The 18,734-nt window shown below is 37.0% G+C and overlaps 3 protein-coding genes across 3 annotated transcripts; all 3 read right to left on the reverse strand.

Moving 5' to 3' along the window:
• Positions 1 to 1,471: 1,471 nt before the first annotated feature.
• GGI43DRAFT_432544 (putative NRPS-like enzyme) lies at positions 1,472 to 5,572 on the reverse strand. The gene is made up of 4 exons (XM_083209593.1): positions 5,126 to 5,572; positions 4,830 to 5,068; positions 4,616 to 4,778; positions 1,472 to 4,553 (listed from the first exon to the last, which is right to left on the reverse strand). The coding sequence occupies exons 1-4, from the start codon at positions 5,441 to 5,443 to the stop codon at positions 1,989 to 1,991; spliced, it is 3,285 nt and encodes a 1,094-aa protein (XP_083055046.1). The 5' UTR covers positions 5,444 to 5,572; the 3' UTR covers positions 1,472 to 1,988.
• A 1,573-nt stretch (positions 5,573 to 7,145) lies between these two features.
• On the reverse strand, positions 7,146 to 9,713 carry GGI43DRAFT_419333 (Zn(II)2Cys6 transcription factor domain-containing protein). Its single transcript, XM_083207660.1, has 4 exons — positions 9,276 to 9,713; positions 8,991 to 9,196; positions 8,599 to 8,909; positions 7,146 to 8,542 (listed from the first exon to the last, which is right to left on the reverse strand). The coding sequence occupies exons 1-4, from the start codon at positions 9,389 to 9,391 to the stop codon at positions 7,556 to 7,558; spliced, it is 1,620 nt and encodes a 539-aa protein (XP_083055047.1). The 5' UTR covers positions 9,392 to 9,713; the 3' UTR covers positions 7,146 to 7,555.
• A 6,641-nt stretch (positions 9,714 to 16,354) lies between these two features.
• Positions 16,355 to 18,302, reverse strand: GGI43DRAFT_426715 (MFS general substrate transporter; the record flags this gene model as incomplete). The annotated part of the gene is made up of 5 exons (XM_083208702.1): positions 16,355 to 17,050; positions 17,121 to 17,483; positions 17,548 to 17,937; positions 18,002 to 18,034; positions 18,111 to 18,302. The coding sequence occupies 5 exons, from the start codon at positions 18,300 to 18,302 to the stop codon at positions 16,355 to 16,357; spliced, it is 1,674 nt and encodes a 557-aa protein (XP_083055048.1).
• Positions 18,303 to 18,734: the final 432 nt, after the last annotated feature.

Below are 18,734 nucleotides of genomic sequence, written 5' to 3' on the forward strand. Positions count from 1 at the left end.
GCTAGCCTGATCAAAAAATCTAGCTTATTATTTTCCTGAAATTTTTTTTTTAGGGCCTTTTTTTTTTTTTTTTTTTTTTTTAATGTAGTTGTTTAGGTGTTTATTAATTTTTAGCTCTAATTCCAGCTGTGTATAATTTAGCAAGGGTTCTAGCTAAATTACAAGAGGAGGAATATGATAGACTGCCTAATCAGGCCTATGCTAGTCAGCTAATAAGTCAGCTAATTAATTGATAGCTTCTAGATAAAAGAGCTGCCTTGCAGCCTAGCTAGGAAATAAAGCAATAACCTTCCACTTGCACACAGGTCCGACTTACTTCCCTTATTAAACTATATAGCAATCCATAAGGTTCTTTGTCTCTTTTAACATGCATCTCTAACCACTTGTTAATATTATACTACAGAGCACCTCTTCCTGAACATATATCTATTGGAATACACCCCTGTTAAATAGGGTTAGGTATTTTATGCATGTGTGGGCGTACTCAATCCTATGTTGATGGTAGCCGCTACAAGGGCCATACATAGTAGCGGCTACCATCTGATGTTATTTATATAAAAGGCTGTCAGCTGCCTATTAAGGCGGGTTTTTTAAGCCCTACCTATATGTACTGTCAGTGTGGTGGAGATTACTTTGTAGTATCGTTAAATTTAACCAGGCAGACACTGCACTGGTTAAAAGATAAGGCGGATAATAAATATGGCAATAAATGAGGTACTATCTTTAGCGGGAGCAAGGTAGTCTAATTCTCTCAGCACCGTGCCTCAAGAACCAAGCCTGGTGTGGGGCTTATATATATTAAAGAACATTTAGTATATTTGATTAAAGGTTAATTAGGCATGGGTAAAGGACTGCTAAGAATTTAGCCACAGAGTAATCTAAAAAAAAAAAAGCTAGGATAGGCCCCGCCGCGCTAGCACTGGCGGCAGGTAGGACGAACCCTTGTCTTTCCATTTCCTTCTCATCTTTTACCTCTTATGAGAGTTGCCCAAAGAGGAAGGCATCTTATATAACGTTCCAAAGCGGAGGATCATTGTGCATAGAGACAACGATATACATATTTTATGGCATTTTGTCCTATCACCATGATTCTATGAAAGAGCATCTAGTTGCGGCGACTCATTCGCGCGAAACCTGCTGATACGTTGCTACACATGCCGCCACGACTCTAGTTTGTGCTTTTACACGTAGCAAATGAGGGGCATCATTAGGCAAAATGGGGTGCCAGCCATATACAAATCTATCGCTGCCCAATGATCAGGCTGCAACATCAAGATTTCTAGGCCGTATTCTTCTAGCCCTATAATTCCTTCCTAGTATCCCATAGTCGATTGTGTCGCAGATCTTGTTTCGCGTCGTAAGGTTTAGTCTCTTGGACCAATTTTAATCGCAATGGATCTACACTCGCGAGATTACCAGCAACAACTTTGGCAATAATAACACAATCTACCAAAGATGAACGTGATGTGATGCGAGAGTGTCAGGAAGAGGCTTGCAAGTGAAGGTTGGGGCCATCAGTGAATCTGAAGGAGCGCCGCGTATCTTATACGCGGCCTGTTAGCTCCTATATCCCACTCCCGTCAACCAATCTTGTGACGTGCAGGGAGACCCGGGGTGCTGGATATGCAAGTTAACCGAATTTTTCAGCTACCACTTTGCGGGCATTGTTTTAACTGGATTAGCGTTCCATGCTCAGCCGAAGCGGTGTGAAGTGGAAAAGCCGAAATAAATACAAGGAGAGACACTCGGATGGTCATTTGGCAGGTTGGAGCATCTCGGATTGAATCCCAAGCCCACGAAGCTCTGCGGTAAGCTTATATAATGTGGTAATCATGATTTGTGCCAGAGCTGTAGCTGCTCGCGACAACCTATGGAGGTCTTAATTACCCAGTTACACCAATGTTATAGACGTCGCGACAAATAGCAGAAACGAAGTCAAACTGCTTCCAAGCAGACACACAGGGAACCAAAGCCGTACTCAGCAACTATCACCACCCCTCCGCCGCCCTCCACTCGGTCACCCACTTCCGCATCCACCCCGCCTCGACCGGCCCCAGCGCCGCCAGCGCCGGGCTCGCCGCGACCGCGCGGTCGATTGCCATAGGCGATACCGCGTCCACCGTCGGCGCGGTGCCAGCTGAAGCAGCCCATAACTCCTGAAAGAAGCCCAGCAGCTTAAGCGCGGGGAGGCGCCGCGCGACAGCCTCGATGTCGGCCTCCTTCGCTGCAGCCTCCTGCAGGCGGGCGAGCCAGGTAGCGGGTGGCACCACCTCGACCGCCTTCGCCGTGCCCCGCGGTGCCGCAGCCGCGGCGAGGGCGTCAATAACGGCGGGGAGCAGCGCGGTCCAGGGAACCGGGTGCGGGTTACGCAGGTTGAACACGGCGGCCGCCGTGCCGCTCTCTTCCCCTGCATCTGCATCCTCCACCGTGACAGCGAGCTCGACCAGCACGTCCGCAAGCACATCCACCGGCACGAAATCCACCGCGTCAAACCCCGCCCCAAGGGTATCCGGCAGGCACCGCAGCGCCGCCGACGTGCGCACCAGGCAGGGGAACCACTCGGCAGGGTTCCACAGGCCCGGGCGGCGCACGGGGCCGGCGACCTGGCCCGCGCGGGCGGCGGCGATGGTAATGGACCCGGCGAAGTGCACCGCCGCAGCCTCGCACAGCCCCTCCGCCAGAAACTTGGCGCGCGCATACCCCACGGGGAAGGCCGCGTCCGGGTTGTCCGCCAGGACACGCTCCGGGGCAGGCCCGGCCGCGGCGCCCACGGCGCTGACAGACGAAACGAACAGGACGCGCACGGGGCGGGTGGCCGCGGCCGCAAATGAAAAGAGGTTCACCACCCCACCGAGCTGCGGACGGAATTCCGCCAGCGGCAGGTTAAAGTTGACGGGCCAGGCGTTGTGGATCACCACGGAGGCGCGGGCGCGGAGGGTCTCGTAGGCCTCAGGGCCCAGGCCGAGGTTCGGGGCGGCGAGGTCAGCTTTCAGGAAGGAGACGCGCTCGTCAATCCCAAGCTGGTGGCTGTCGACAGACGCTGGAAGTAGCCCTGCGCCGGCGAGCCGCGCGCGCCGGTTCAGGCAAAACACATGCCTTACCTCCGGGCGGGCGAGCAGCGCGTGCAGGAGGAAGGTGCCTACGGTGCCAGTCGAGCCCGTAAGGATAACATCAATCTGTTCATTAGCATGCCGGTGTCCCCCCTTCTCGACGACCGGCTTGGGGATCTCCTGGATCAACCGGCGGTACGTCGCCAGCAGGGGCTCCATCTCGGCGCGGTCGCTGTCTCCGAGGGCGTCCGGGCCTTCCCTGTCTCGGCCCTCCCGCGCCAGCAGCACGGCACCCGCCAGCGCACGCACGGTCGGGTGCTGGTAGACGGTCGAGAGCGCGAGGTCCTGGCGCCCCAGGGCGCGACGCAGGGCGCGCGTGAGCCGCAGCGCCTGCAGCGAGTCCATGTCGCGGTTGAAGAAGCCGTCAGCGTCCTCGAGCGCGGGCCAGCCGGTAACGGCGTGGACGGCCTCGCGGATGACGGCGGCTACGCCGGCGGCATCTGTCGGCGCCGCTGCCAGTCCCGCCTCGTCGTCGTCGTCATCCAGCACCTCGTCCGCTTGCGCATACAGCCGGTCAATCTCGATCGCGTACTGGGCGACGGTGCTCCCACGCTGCAGGGTGCCTTTGCCGGCGCGGATGGGAGGTCGGTCCGCTGGGGTCACGAGAACGAGCGACTTGTCTATGCGCGCGTGCATGGGCGCGTTGCGGTTCGCCTCCTCGACGCTCGGCCAGACGCGCTCGATCAGGGCGGCCTGCTCGGCGGTGGTCAGCGCGGCCGTCGACGCCGGCTCGATCAGCAAGGCGGCCTGGATTCGCTGGCTGCCGACGACGAGCGCGCCGCGAAGCTCCGGGTTACGGGCAACGATGTGCTGCTCCATCGTGATGGGGTTTGTCTTCTCGCCATTGAGGAAGACGATGATGTCGTCGGCTCGGGCGCACCACCGCCATGCGTCGGGGACGGTCGGATGAGGTGTGAACAGGTCTTTGGTGCGATATTCCTTCTCCGGCTGCGCGCCGATGCCGATTCGGCTCGCGAAAACCGCCTGCGTACCAACCAGCGCGTCATCTCGCCGGATAACCAGCTCGTATCTACCGTCAGCGATCTCGTCAAACACGGCCCCGGTACACGGGTGGAGTCGGATGTAGTTCCAGTCGTTACGCCCTGCTAGCTCGGGCGGGAGCAGTTGCTGCGGGATGCTTACCTCGGAGGCACCCCACTGGCAGCGCAGCTGCATCTTGGCCGAGACGCGGTCGCCAATGGCCTGTGGTAGAGCCCCGCCAATGTAGAGGATCATCTGCAGACGGGCTGCGCAGAAGTCGAGCAGCTCGGGATTCTGAGCCAGTTCTGCCACCACCGACGGAACGGCTATGGCGACGTCGGCTGGCGTCTGCTTGATGGTGTCCACGATGTTTTGAGCCGTGGGGATGGCCGCGACGCCCATGTCAATGGGGATGTTGCCGAAGGGAATTGCGTTGAATATGTGCTGCGCAATGCCTGCTCCCTGTTTCATGGTATGCTAGTCAGCTTGGTTCTGCATATGGAGGCCTGTGTCTGTTCGCATACATGAAAGAGAGGCAACATGGAAATGACTCGCTTGCCACGGCATGCACTGTCAAGCGAGGAGCTGCCTCCCGGTGTAGGGCGACTGATGGCTCGAACATGACGAGTTAAGGACTCGTGGGTATAAAAGACAGGCTTCGGCGTTCCTGTCGACCCCGATGTGTGTCTGTTGGAGGTCAATTTCAATAAACCAACCTTGGATTTTAGAGTTACTCACATGATGACTACCGGCTCCGACCACGCCTCCTGAAAGGTTTTGTCCAGCATAAAAGACGGGTACTGCTTGGTCAGAAGCTCGTCAACGGACGGCACGATAAGGTGGCGCGGCTTGACCGCGTCGATGACGGGCAGCACCGGCGGCGGGACCGGGTCCGAGGTCAACAAAGTCTTGCACTTTAGTTGATCGAAGAGCGAGCGATGCGCCGCGACACTATTCCGGGGCGAGGTCAAGAAAAGCTAGCAACTTGTGTTAGTCTCATCGATCGAAGTCGGCCTCATAGAAAAGAAACGTACTACGTAGCCGGCCTTGACGGCGGCAAGCAACAGCACGACGTAGCGCACGTCTTGGGCGCCGACGTAGGTCAAGACTTCGGCGTTGGTGTTGGTGCTGGCGGGCGGACCCAGCTCCGAGGCAAGCCAGGCGGCCAGGCCGTTGACAGCGTTTGCGAGCTGGCGGTAGGTGATGGTGCGCAAACCCGACGTGGCCGTCGCCCACACGCTGTACACGCCATCCGGTCTTCCCTCGCTGAGGCGGTCGACTATGTGTGGGAGGAGATCGTCTTGCCAGCGCGCAATGGCCTCGTGGTCGGTGGCAGCGGCATCAACAGCCATGGTGCTGTATGGTGTAATCAGATAGCGTGGTGCCGGGTGTGATGCATGAGTACTTTATTACCTTATAGTGTAGTGTGGTGTAAATCGTGTGATGTATGTGAATGATGGAATGGACAGCGGCATTAAGGCAGATAAGACGGGATTTACATAGTCAGCAAGCACATGTACTATTAGTGCGTTCCCTTCCTTGCTGCATGGCACCCTGCCAGTTGCACCAACAACCGTTTTGATGAAAGCCTTTATATATGTAGAAAAGCACTATGCTTGAAGCATGAATGCACTATTAACATTGCGTGCCCTTCTCCTCAAGCGGTTAGCTAATTTGGGGTCCACCGGAAGGACGGCTTTTAGCACAGCTATACGGAGTAGTTTGATGAAGTTGCTGCCCAACCCTGGAGTTAGATCCTGGGTCTGGTTACGTTCCACGGCCCCCCGTTGCTTCCAATGATTGAACCCGGCTCGAACAATATACCACAAAGACATTACTGATTCTAAAGAGTAGCTAGGGTTCTTGTTAAGATGGAGAAGAAAAGGTTAGCATAGTTAGCTAAATGGTACAAACTCCAGAGGGTACATGCTATAGCGTAAATAAGTGTAAACAGGGAATCACTGTAGCATCAGTTTCCCAGCAAATACTTAGTAAAATAAAAAGCTCTAATTAGCCAGTGCTTTAAGATTATTAGCCTTGTTTATAATAAGGGCGGCATTTTACATTAGATTAGCGAGACACCCGCTATGCTAACCTTTTTCTAGCTAGTCTTAACGAGAACCCCTGTAGCTGAAAAATAAGTCGAACCCTAGTTATATCAGTTAGTATTGTAAAAAGAGCCGCGGCTGTGTCAGCTTCCTTCTTACTAGTTAAAAGACCGTGTGGGGCAGTAACAGAAGCAAGTAGTCAAGTATATTAGGAATATTAAAATACTACGTTACCCCATACATATTAGAGCACTGATTATGATATATCCTGCAGTGGCTTAGACTTATTAACTGCTGTTAAGTAAACTAATTCTTAAAAATAGTAACTATTAATAATACTTATATAAAGTAATTATTTATAAAAGAAATAAGTCTTTAATTAAAAAAAAGGTAATAAACTATAAGTATAAATATTTATCTATTCTAGTATTATATTATTAAATTATATTTTTAATTACAGCTTTTTACCTTTTATTTCTAAAGATTATTTTTTAATAAGGTATATAAGAGAGTTTGTTTTAGGGTGTATTTATATAAGGTATAATAACTGATTAATATTCTCAGCTTTTTAATACTTATCTGGTGCTAGGGCTATGCATTTCTTATATGTTCTTGTTACTGTTTTTAACCTCTTTGTTTTAAGCTCTGCTGCACCTCTTATTATCACTTATTAATCCTTAATTTTTATACTACTGCCTCTAGCTAAATATTTAATACGTAAACTACTATTATTATTAAAGTATTCTTTAATACAACTTAAGGGCAAGGCTAGCAGATATTCCAGGTTAATTTTTTAGGTTACTAGCTTGCTTTAAACAGTGTAATAATTAGTATTAGTATTACTCGGGCTAGTACCAGGGAGAGTCTAGATATTAACGTCTTAAACTTAATTAACTACTGGAATGCTATTAATACCTAATGCTTATTATAGGATAAAGGCTTTATATCTGGTTATATTATCTTATCTAAGGATAGTAAGTACATTATATGTATTAACTAGATAGGGTTTGGGTGTTATTTTCCTGCTATTTTATTTGACATATTATTTAACCAGTTCCTTAAAGCTAGTCCTTTCACGCTCATATAGATGAATAAAGCAGCTTATTCTTTACTAAGTTTATAATTTTAATGCCTAATGAGTTTGCTTGTTAAATCACTTAAATCTGTCCTTTTTTCCCCACAGCCTTAATATCAGGGTAGGGAATAAATACTTTTCTTGTAAGGTTTCCTAGGAGCGAGTTTCTTAGACTAATTACTCAAAAACAACAACTTTAGTTGTTGTTCTTGAGTATCTACCCCATGTTATTATTAGCGTGCTTTTGTATAATATTGCTCTAGAGTATCTACCCCATGTCTAGTGTGTGCTGTCTAGGGTATCTACCCCATGTCGACCCCTGGAGACAAAATGGGTGGTTATTATTGGCCACATGGATCCGCAATCTGCGAGCTTTGCAGTGCAGATTCCCATAACATTTGGGCTAAATTCTCATCTAAAAACTTAGCTGGCCAGACAATCCGTGACAATGATGCCTTGGCCTGGGCCCAACTATACTGACTTGTAACTGAGCTCCACAAACTTATACGCTGCGCAGTGGATTGTCGTAGAGCCTTAACTGTCGCATCTCCGCCCAAGATAAATTGGTCTACGCGGCCTCGTCTCGTCGCAAGCCTGCTCGCAGATTCCACGGCAAACCCCATTGCGAATGATTTCCAAAGCCACAGCTCTTGGTTGACGGCTCCGGATACCATGGCGGCCTGGGTTCGATCCAGATCTGCCTGCACCACGCTTATCACCCAGCGTAGGGCTCGGCCTTCCATCGCTTGCCAAGAATCCCACTGCCTTAGTGTACCGTGCATATACAGCCCTATAGCCAATGCTAAGCCGAGCCAGTCACTCCTCAATTCGGGATCCTGTTCTTCGGATCTGGAGGTCGAAGACGGTGGCTGCTCAGAGAAAGGAACCAGCGACGCCTGTCCCCCTAGAACATACCAGAGATGACCGACGTTAACGTACTGAGAAGGGATCTTTCCGGCAGTCAAAAGACGCAGTCCTTTGATCGCGTCTCTCGCATCGATTTCTTGGGTGACCGGCCGAGAGATGGTGATATATCGAGGAATATGAAAGAGCGCCTCAAGCCTTTCTTCCACGGCGCCTTTATCAATATTCTTCCACACGTATAGAGGCATCCGGGAGCGTCCGCAATCATCGTTCTGAGGTACGGAGAATCGTAAATAAAGTTGGTCGTCGCAAACCACTCGCTTCCACTCCATTATCTCCCGCATGCAAATGACAATGTAGTGCTGGAGAGTTACAACCTGATCGCTTTCACTGGGCACAGCATCTAGCATGGCTAGCAAGCCATCTAAGTGAGCCTCTGCCTCGGAGAGATTGCCCATACTTCCCTATTTGCATGCAGATTAGTCCAGATATGTCAAGTTCTATAGAACAAGATGCCCACCTCCACCATGCACAGCGTTGCTACCGTGCTCATGCAGGTCAGATCGCCCTTGCGACTCAACCCGTTGAGGTGCTTGTTGACAGACTCGATGGACTTGACTTTATGATAGAGGTAGGTTTGCTCGTATTCGCCCAATTTACCTGATCTCCAGGCGAAGTGCAGCGCTGCTATGAGCAAGATACTGCGAAACGAGTCTGGATTCTCCGAATTCAGCCCTCGCAGTGAGGGCAGTACGGAAGGCACCCCCCGAGAGTGGCCAAACGCGTTGGCCTGGGATGAGGTGTTTTTCAAACTTGATAAGCCTTGAATGTCTAGTAGCAAACGTTAGAACGCTGCTGTCGCTAATCCATACTTGCGAATCCAACGCGCTTATTAGCGCGACACAAACTTGCAGTAATGTAGTAGTTCCTGTGATCGAATGGGCATCTCGATCGGGAGGGCGCCGAACGGGTCGCCGCTGGGTTGTGGGCTTCCAATTGTGATGACCCAGGGCTGAAGCACGCCGGGAAGTGCAACTATTCCTAAGTTGGTGCTCTGCGAGAACGATGGTTTTGGGGGCGAGTAATAGCATGGCCTCCCTCGGTAGTGGCAATTATTGCTGCATTGCGCATGCAGTTAGGTCATGCTTTCTATGCATGGGAGCTCTGGAAAGAGAGCAGGACTGTTCGAATGCCTACCAGGCAGGGCGAGTCTCATCGCATCGTATGCGGCGCTCCCTACACTTTACACAGCCAGTTTTGCTACGGGTGCATTTTCGCCGGATGCGCGGGCCTTGTTTTGCTTCGTTACCCATTCCGATTTCGTATAGTGCTCGTCGCTCGTAGACGTACAGATGATAGATAGGGAGCAACCTTGTTTTTTGGTGATAGATTTGTCAAAAAGTTGCAGGCGGGCTTGGCGGGGTATGGGCCTTGTTTAAAGTGATCAATGAAACTCCCTAAATCACGATCTTATGCCCAAAGCTTGTCAGCCAATAAAATCCTGCTCGCCCTTGTCTCGATACATCCAGCATCATACTTTTTATAATACTAACTGATGTAACTGGGGTTCGACCCATTTTTTAGCTACAGGGGTTCTCGTCAAGACTGACTAGAAGAAGGCTAGCGTGGTGGGTGTAGTTGGAAATGGAAGATAATGATCGTGGCCGAAGCACGCGACGGCAAGGTGAAAACGGCCATCTAGAAAGTGGATCCCATGTGGATATACTCTTGATCAATGAAAGTCCCCTAAATCACGATCTTATGCCTAAAGCTTGTCAGCGAATAAAATCCTGCTCACTCTCGTCTTAATACATCCAGTATTATACTTTTTACAATACTAACTGAAGTAACTAAAGTTTAACTTATCTTTTTTAGCTACAGGGGTTCTCGTCAAGATTAGCTAGAAAAAAGCTAGCGTGGCGGGTGTCTTGCTAATTTAATATAAAATACCGCCTTATTATAAATAAGGCTGATGATTTTAAAACACTGGCTAATTAGAGCTTTTTATTTTACTAAGAAGCATTCGCTAGGAAACTGATGCTACAGCGATTTAATGCAAGCCGGTAAGCTTAAAGATATATTAGCATTAGACATTTTAGTAGGAGATGTTCTACAATTCAATATCCGCTGATGGAGTCTTTGTAATGGGATACTCAGCTCTATGTGATGAGTCCTCTATTACTGAAGAACAGGTCAGTCACGAATGTTTTTTAAACCCTAGATTGTTAGCGAATCGCTAAGGATTCTTTCATTATTTACGTTAACAAGATTCTTATATACTATATTTGACGCATGTAAGATTTTAGTAGTAGCGTGTATTACAGCTTAGCTGCATTTTATATCAAAGAGGATTTTTCATATAGTAATAGTATCAGCAGAAATAAATATATTTATATACTAGGGTACTGCTAAAAAATTGTATGTAAAAGTGTATAGAGTTTGCGACTTTCTAATCTTAAGCAGCCTTTTTTAAAATAAGCTTTACTTAATATAGCTTAACTTACTAATTTTCTTTTATTTCCTTAAAGACAGATTAATAAAAAGTTAAGCTCCTGTTACTTAGTATTATAGCTAGTGTAGAAAGTAATTATCTGGCCTTAAGTTAACAGACCTTTTAAACCAATTTTAATTATATTTCTTAGCTATAAGATATACTTAAGTTAAGCGCTTATATATTATTAAATATATATAATACTTACTCTAATATTTAACAAAAGGAAATAGTTAAACTATATTATAATATAGCCTTAAAAATAATTATTATTTATAATTACTTAATAAAAGGTATTTTATTAATAAGTAAAAAATATATTTTTAAATTAGCTTACACTTATATAAATATATCTATGGAAACCTAGCTTATTATATTATTATTAAAATTATAAAATAAAAATATATTATAAAATTATTTAATTTAACTAATACTAGCTTATTTATATAAAAATAAAATTATAATATAATAAATTATATATTAAATAATTAGTATAAGATAAATTCTTAAGGGATAAACCTAGAATAAATTCTTCAAGTTTATATTAGTAAATAAGTTAAAAAACTTGTAAGCAAGTAATATTATAATAATAATTACTAATAAGTAAAAGTTAAAAGTGTATTCTAATTTTAATTTTATAATTAATAACTAGCTATTTAAATTATTTAAATAAGTATAAGAAATAAATTTATATATTTAATTAATTAAGCTAAATTATTTATAAATTTTAATAATTTATTATAAATTATTTTATAAAATTAATAATTTATTTATAAATTATTAAATTATTATAATAATCTAATAATTTATTATAATTAGTAAATTAGTTTTATATTAATTTAGTTTAGCTTACCCTGTAAGCCTATTATTATAATTATAAAAGGCGGGTTATAATATAATACTCCGCTCCTGTTAATCTTGTCCCCAAGACTTTTATAAATCTTAGTATAAATAATATATCCTTTAATAAGTATAGTTATTCTTTAGCTTTTTTACTAGTGTTTTCTAGTTTCTTTTACTAACCTTATTATACTAAATAAAATTTTAAAATTAATTTATTTTAAAATTATATATTACAAGTTTTTATTTAAATTAGTTATTACTAGTACTAATAAAATAAATAAATATTATTTATTTTATATTTTTAAAAGTTATTAAAAATATTTATTATTTTTTATTAATTTTTTTTATTATTTTAAATATATTAAATTAAACTAGTTATATTATAATATTTAAAGTTTAATTTTAAAATAATTAAAGTATATTATTATATATTATTTTTATTTAAAAAATAAGCTTAAAAAGCTAAAAAGAAATATTATTATATTAATATAAAAATTAAGTATTTTTATAAGTAAAAAAAAATATAATATAAGAAAATAAAATATATAATTTTATAATATATTATAAATTTAAAAAAACTAAATTATATTAAATATAAAAAAATAAAAGTTATTACTTATTAAATTAATATATTAATATCTAGTTTTATTAGCCCTCCCTAGTTTATTAATATTATTAATTAGTTTATATTTAACTTAAACCTGTTATTATTTTTATTTTTAAAAATTAATAATATTCTTATAAAATTACTTAAGTATTTTTTTTTAAATTTTCTTTTAAAAACTTATAAGTTTTTAAATAAATTATATTTTTTTGTTTTATAAAATATTTTTATTTACTAATATTTTTATTTATTTATATATAAGTTATTTTATTAATTTTATATTTTTTTTTTTATATTTTTAATTATAATTAACTTACTTATTTTTTTATTTACTAATACTTTTTTTAATAATAAAATATAAAAAATACTTGTTTTTAATTTTATATTATTAAATAAGTTTAATTTATATTTAATTTTTTTAATTTTTTTTTAAAATTTTAAATAATTTATATTTTTTAAAATTTAATTTATTATTTAATTAATTTATTTTAATATTTAATAATTTTTTATTATATAAATATTATAATAAGTAAATTATATTTTATTTTAAAAAATTAGTTCTTTAATTCTTATATAATTAATATAATATTTTATATAATCTTATATAAATTTAAATTATATTTTAAATTTTTTTTATAATTTAATTATATTTTTTATTAAAATTTAAATATTTTTTATATTTAAATTATTACAAGGTAATTTATAAGCTTTTAATATAAATTTATAGTTAATATAAAAGAAAATAATTTTTATAAATTTTAAATAAAATTATTATATTAATTTTATATTATAAAAAGTTTTTTAATTTAATTATTTTATATAAAATTAATATAATATTATAAGTATATTTTAATAATTTAATTAATTTATTTATTTAATTATTTATTTATAAATAATATATAATATTTAATTTATAATAAGTTTTAAATTTAATTATTAATTTTTATTAAAATAACTAGTTAAGTTTACCTTGTAATTTTAATTACTATACTCTTATATTAAAATATAATATAATATATTAAAATATAATATTATTAATTTAAATTATATTATTTTAAATAATAAATATTATTAATTTATTTAAAAATATATTTTTTTAATATATCTTATAAAATTTATATATTTACAATTTATTAAAAGTTACTGCTATTAATTAAATTACTAGGATAACTTTTTTAACTTTTAAAAAAATAATAGTAAAAGTAGTAAGCCTTGTAAATTAATAGTTCTTAGCTTTTTAAAAGTATTCTTTTATAATTTTATTTTCTTATAAATTTAATTATAATTATAAACTTTTAATTACCTAGGAAAAAGTTTAAAGCTAGTTTTAATTATAAGCTTAGCTTTAAGCTTAGTTTAATTTTATATTTTTTTTAATTTTAAATTATAATTAAATTTATTATATATTTAAATTTAAATATTATTACAAGAGCTATTAGCTTAATTATAATTATTATAAAGCTTATTACTACTATTATTAATTTTATTTATTATTATTAATTTTAAAAATTAATAAAATAATTATTTTTTTATTATTAAAAAAATAAAATTAGTTATAAAAGTTTTAAATAAAATTAAAATTATAAATTTAAAATAAAGTTTTTTTTATATTTTAATTTTTTTTAATTAATAAAATTTTTATAAAAATAATTAAAAAAATATATTAAAAGTTTAATTAATTATTATTAAAAATAAATATTTTTTTTATAAAATATTTTATTATTTTTTAATTTTTTTTAAAATAATATAAATATAAAAAAAATATATATTATTAAATAAAAATATTAATATAAAACTTTAAATAATTAAAAAAAAAATTAAATATAAAAATATTATAATAATAATAAAATAATATTATTATATAAAAATATTAATAATTATATAATTAATAATTATAAAAATATTACTTAGTTAATATTATTATTAAATAAAATATTAAAATTATTTTATTTATATTTAATTAATATTTTAATTATAATTCTTTTTTTTTTATAAATATAAAATTTATTATATTATTAAAATAAAAAAAAAGTATTTATATTAAAAATTAAAAAAGAATTAATATTTTTATATATTATTTTTATAAAATTAATAATTTTTTAATCAAAATTATAATATTATTTTATAAAATAATATACTTATTACTTTTAAAATAATATATATTTTTTAAAATATAATTTAAAATATAATTTTATTTAAAATTATAAGTAACTTTTATTATAATTTAACTAGTTTTAAATTTAATTTAATTTTTAATATAAATAATATATTATTAAATAAAAAATATATTTTTTTATAATTTTAAATTAATAGTAAGCTTTAAAATAATATTAAACTTATTTATTATAAGTTTAATAACTTTAATAATATTAAAATTTTCTTTAATAGCTTTAATTTTATTTTTAATTTTATTATTATTATTAATTTTATTTTTATTTTTTTAATATATTTAAATTTTACTTTTAATATTAATATTAATATAATATATATAAAACTATTATTAATTATTAAAAAAAATTATTTTTAAAATATTTTTAAAAGTTATTTTTTTATTTATATTAAATATAATTAATATTTATATATAAAGTTTTTAATAAATTTAATTTAAATATTTAAAAAATTAATTTTTTTTTTTTTTATATTAATTAATTTAAAAATAAAATTAGTTATTAATTTTTAATTTATAATAATTATAATTTTAAAAAAATAAAAATTAAATTAATTAATTTTATAAGTATTATTAATTTTTAAAATATTAAAAAATTAATATTATATTTTTTTATATTAAAAATAAATTTATAAAATATTTTAAATTTTATTATTTTTATTAAATTTAATATAATAATAAAAATTATTATTTTAAAATTATTTAATTTAAGCCTAGGTAATTAATAAATTATTAAATATTTTTATTTTAATTTTTTACCTGTTATTATAAATATTTAATTAATAAAAAATAAAACTTTAATATTATAAAACTTTTTTAAAATTTTAAATATTTTTTTTTTAAGAAATACTTAATATTTAATTAAGTTTTACTTTTATTATTATTATATTTAAATATAATAATAATATATTATATATATTAAAAAATTAAAAAATAAAAAATAATTATAATTAAAGTAATTTATATAATATAATTACTTTTAATTAAATTATTTTATTATTATTATTATAATTTTAAATAAGTATTTAATTTATTATATTAAATTTTTTTAAATTTTAATACTTATAAATATAATATTTTTTATTTAATTATAAATAAAAATAATATATATTAATATTTTAATTTTATTAATTTTATAAAAGCTTATATTTTTTAATTTTCTTATAATAATATTATTTTTATAATAAAAAGCTTGTAAGAAAGTTATAAAATTATTAAATAAGTTATATATTATTAATAATAATAATAATAGCAGGATTTTTATAATTTTATTAATTTTTTTAATATTTTAAAAAAATTATAATCTTGTTTTTTTATTAAATTTATTAAAAAATTTATTAAATTTTAATTAAATTATAAAATTTAAATTTATATTTTTAAAATTAATTTTTTTTTATATAAAGTAAAATTAATAAATTTTAATAATTATAATAAAAATAATAAGTTATTAAAAAAATTTAATTTTATTATAATATAATTTTAAAAATAATATTAATAATAAAATTTAATTATAAATAAAAAAATAAATAAAAATAATAAAAATTATAATATTTTATATAATATTTTATTTATTTATAAGGTAATTTATTAATTTACACTCTATTTAAGTATGCAGGTATAGGCGGCGGGGTATATATAAGAAAAAACTAGGCTGGCACAGGCCATATCTATTTAAATAGGAATTTTAATCTGTGTAAATAGGAGGACTTTAAATAAAATAGAAATGCTAGAGGGACTTCTTGGGTGTCCGACTAATCCAGATGCTCTAGTGTAAAATTTAAAGATTTAGTAATGTGCAAGAGCTATGGAGTAGCTACCTCAGATGTAGCTTTGAATTTCAGCGCTGCTGTCAGATCAAATATATATGTCAAATTTATTAATTAATCAATTAAATTAAAGCTATTTTTTCTATTAAATAATTAAATCCAACAGCCATAATATTTGATATATTTAATCTATATTAAATATAGGGTAGGGGATAAGAAATAAGCGTAGATAAGATAAAGATAGGATAAGAATAAGATAGATAAGAAAGTAAAATGAAGATAAAATAGAATAAAGAAGAAAAAACAGAAGAAACAATACTCTCAAATTTATCAAATATTTGACAAATTTATCAAACAATCAAATACATCATGACTTTGGCGGCAGCGCTGGCTCTGATTGTTTAACTAAGCGTCGCCGGCATCCAGGCTCCTGCTGTCCGTAACACCTTTTCTCGTCTTAAGATGATGATTCTTGAGATAAAAGGACAATAGCATCGAGAGGCTAGAGAGGGCTAGCATCAAGTAAAAGATACCACGGAAGCCATCCACGTAGGCCCACACCAACGTGGTTTTCTCGTCGCCGTCAGGTAAAGCTTTAACAATAAGTCCAAATGATTCTGAATTCTGTGAAATGAACTCGGCTTGATCGACGTCCCTACTTACGAGCGAATGAAGTAGGATGTTGTCGAAGACAGCACCTCCTACCGCAACTCCTAAGCATGAGCCAAACCAGCGCATGAAAGACCACATCGAGATTGCAAATATGAGGTCCTGTGTCTGGGAAATGGCCTGCGTGGCAACGTTAAGAGATCCGATAAGAAACCCGTGAGCAACGCCGACCACCAGGAAGATGAAAAGATGGCTAGCCATGTTCAGGTACTGGTTGGCTAGGAGAAAGAGGCCACTGGCGAGCGTCATACTTATGAATCCCATCTGAATAGCCCAAGCGAAAGTGCCAAATTTGGTCATCAGAATTCCGCAGGTGACTGCGATGGGGAATAATATGATGTCTACTGCCATGAGGTAAATACCAGACAGGACTGTGGTTGCTCCTTTGACCACTTGAAAGTAGAATGGGAGATAATAGAGTTGCACATAAAGCTGACCACACATATAATTAGAGCCACACACCACCTTATTTCCAGAGTGTGTCAGGGGTATAGAGACATACCAGCAACCCTTGTATCAATGTGAGGGCAAACACAATGCTAGCATGCGGACTGTAGAAGACAGAGAGGCGCAAGAAAGGTTCCGATGGCACAGATCTCTCGTAGAAGAGTGAGCCGACGACTGCCAAGCCGCCTAGAAGTATTGGGAGCCAAGCCTGGTAAGAAGCCCATGGGTAGTTGACTCCAGCCCATGTGAGGCCCACCAGGAATGTTGACGAACCGGCGATGAATATAAGACCGCCGGTCCAGTCTACTCGCTTAATGCCAAACAGTAGCCGTCCTCGGGTTTGCGGGTTAGATCTGACGAACAACGGGACGACCACCAAGGCGACGCCGCAGAATGGGAAGTTGATGTAGAAGAGCCACTAGCAATATATAAGTCACTATGAACTTCTGACGAATGGAATCAGTGTCTTTTGCTCGACTCACTCTCCATGTAGTGTATTGAACAATGAGGCCGCCAGCTAGAGGGCCCAGGATGCCTCCTAGGCCGAAAACAGCCGATATGATGCTCAGATATTTAGGCCTTTGATCGAGAGGGATAATATCGGTGATGACGATAGTCGTCATGGTATAGAGGCCACCACCCCCGATGCCTTGGACTGTTCGGCCGACAAGCAGTGCGGTGAAGTTATTGGCGAGACAGCATACGAGACTGCCGACAGTGAACATCAGGACGCAAAACATAAGCACAATTTGCCGACCCAGAATCTCGCTTGTCGCTCCGATAAATGGTAGAAATGTGGCACTCGCAAGAAGGAAGGATGTGCCGACCCAAAAAGTCTCGACCGACGACCCGTTCAAGTCTGCTGCTAGAGTCTACGCGAGGTAATATATTAATGACGGGAACCTAGGTCGCAGGCTGGTATAAGGGAAGACTAACCGGTAGAGCAGGCACCAGAATGTCTGTGTCTAACTTTAATAGACATCATAATGTCAGCAAGGTCTATTCAACGATGAAAGTGTTTGGGGACGGCTGTTGGGCAGCGTACAGCGACGAGAAGCATAATGACACCCATGGCAGCGACGGTCAACTTTTCTCGCCTCCCTGCTTGCCAGTCCGTTGTACCAACCGGAGCCTCAGTTTCCAATGTGGAGCTCTCGTTCCCTGTAGTTTTCTCGTTCTGAGCAACAGGCTGATGTTGAGACTGCTGATGTAAACTAGTGGTTCCGAGCACAAGCATGCCGGCGGGAGCTCTTGTGCCGGGTTTAGGTATGTTCCGGCCATCTGTAAGGTCCGTTACTGTGCGAGGTTGTTCCATCATTGTCAGACTAGCAGAAGCCTGATAATAAGAAGACCCAGTAATGATGGTTTAAATGAGAGGGCGAACCAAGTCGGAAGCATGGTCGCCCTCATACATTTATACACCCATTGCTGGCCCAAAGACATTGCTGACCCGAAAGGCATTGCTGACTACAAAGACATTGCTGATTCTAAAGAGTAGCTAGGGTTCTCGTTAAGACAGAGAAGAAAAGGTTAGCATAGTTAGCTAAATGGTACGAACTCTAGAGGGTGCGTGCTATAGCGTAAATGGGTATAAACAGGGAATCGCTGTTTCCCAGTAAATATTTCTTAGTAAAATAAAAAACTCTAATTAGCTAGTGCTTTAAAATTA

Source organism: Trichoderma evansii, assembly GCF_050947405.1.
Source record: "Trichoderma evansii strain SZMC 28006 chromosome Unknown GGI43scaffold_49, whole genome shotgun sequence".
Classification (NCBI taxonomy): Eukaryota; Fungi; Ascomycota; class Sordariomycetes; order Hypocreales; family Hypocreaceae; genus Trichoderma; species Trichoderma evansii.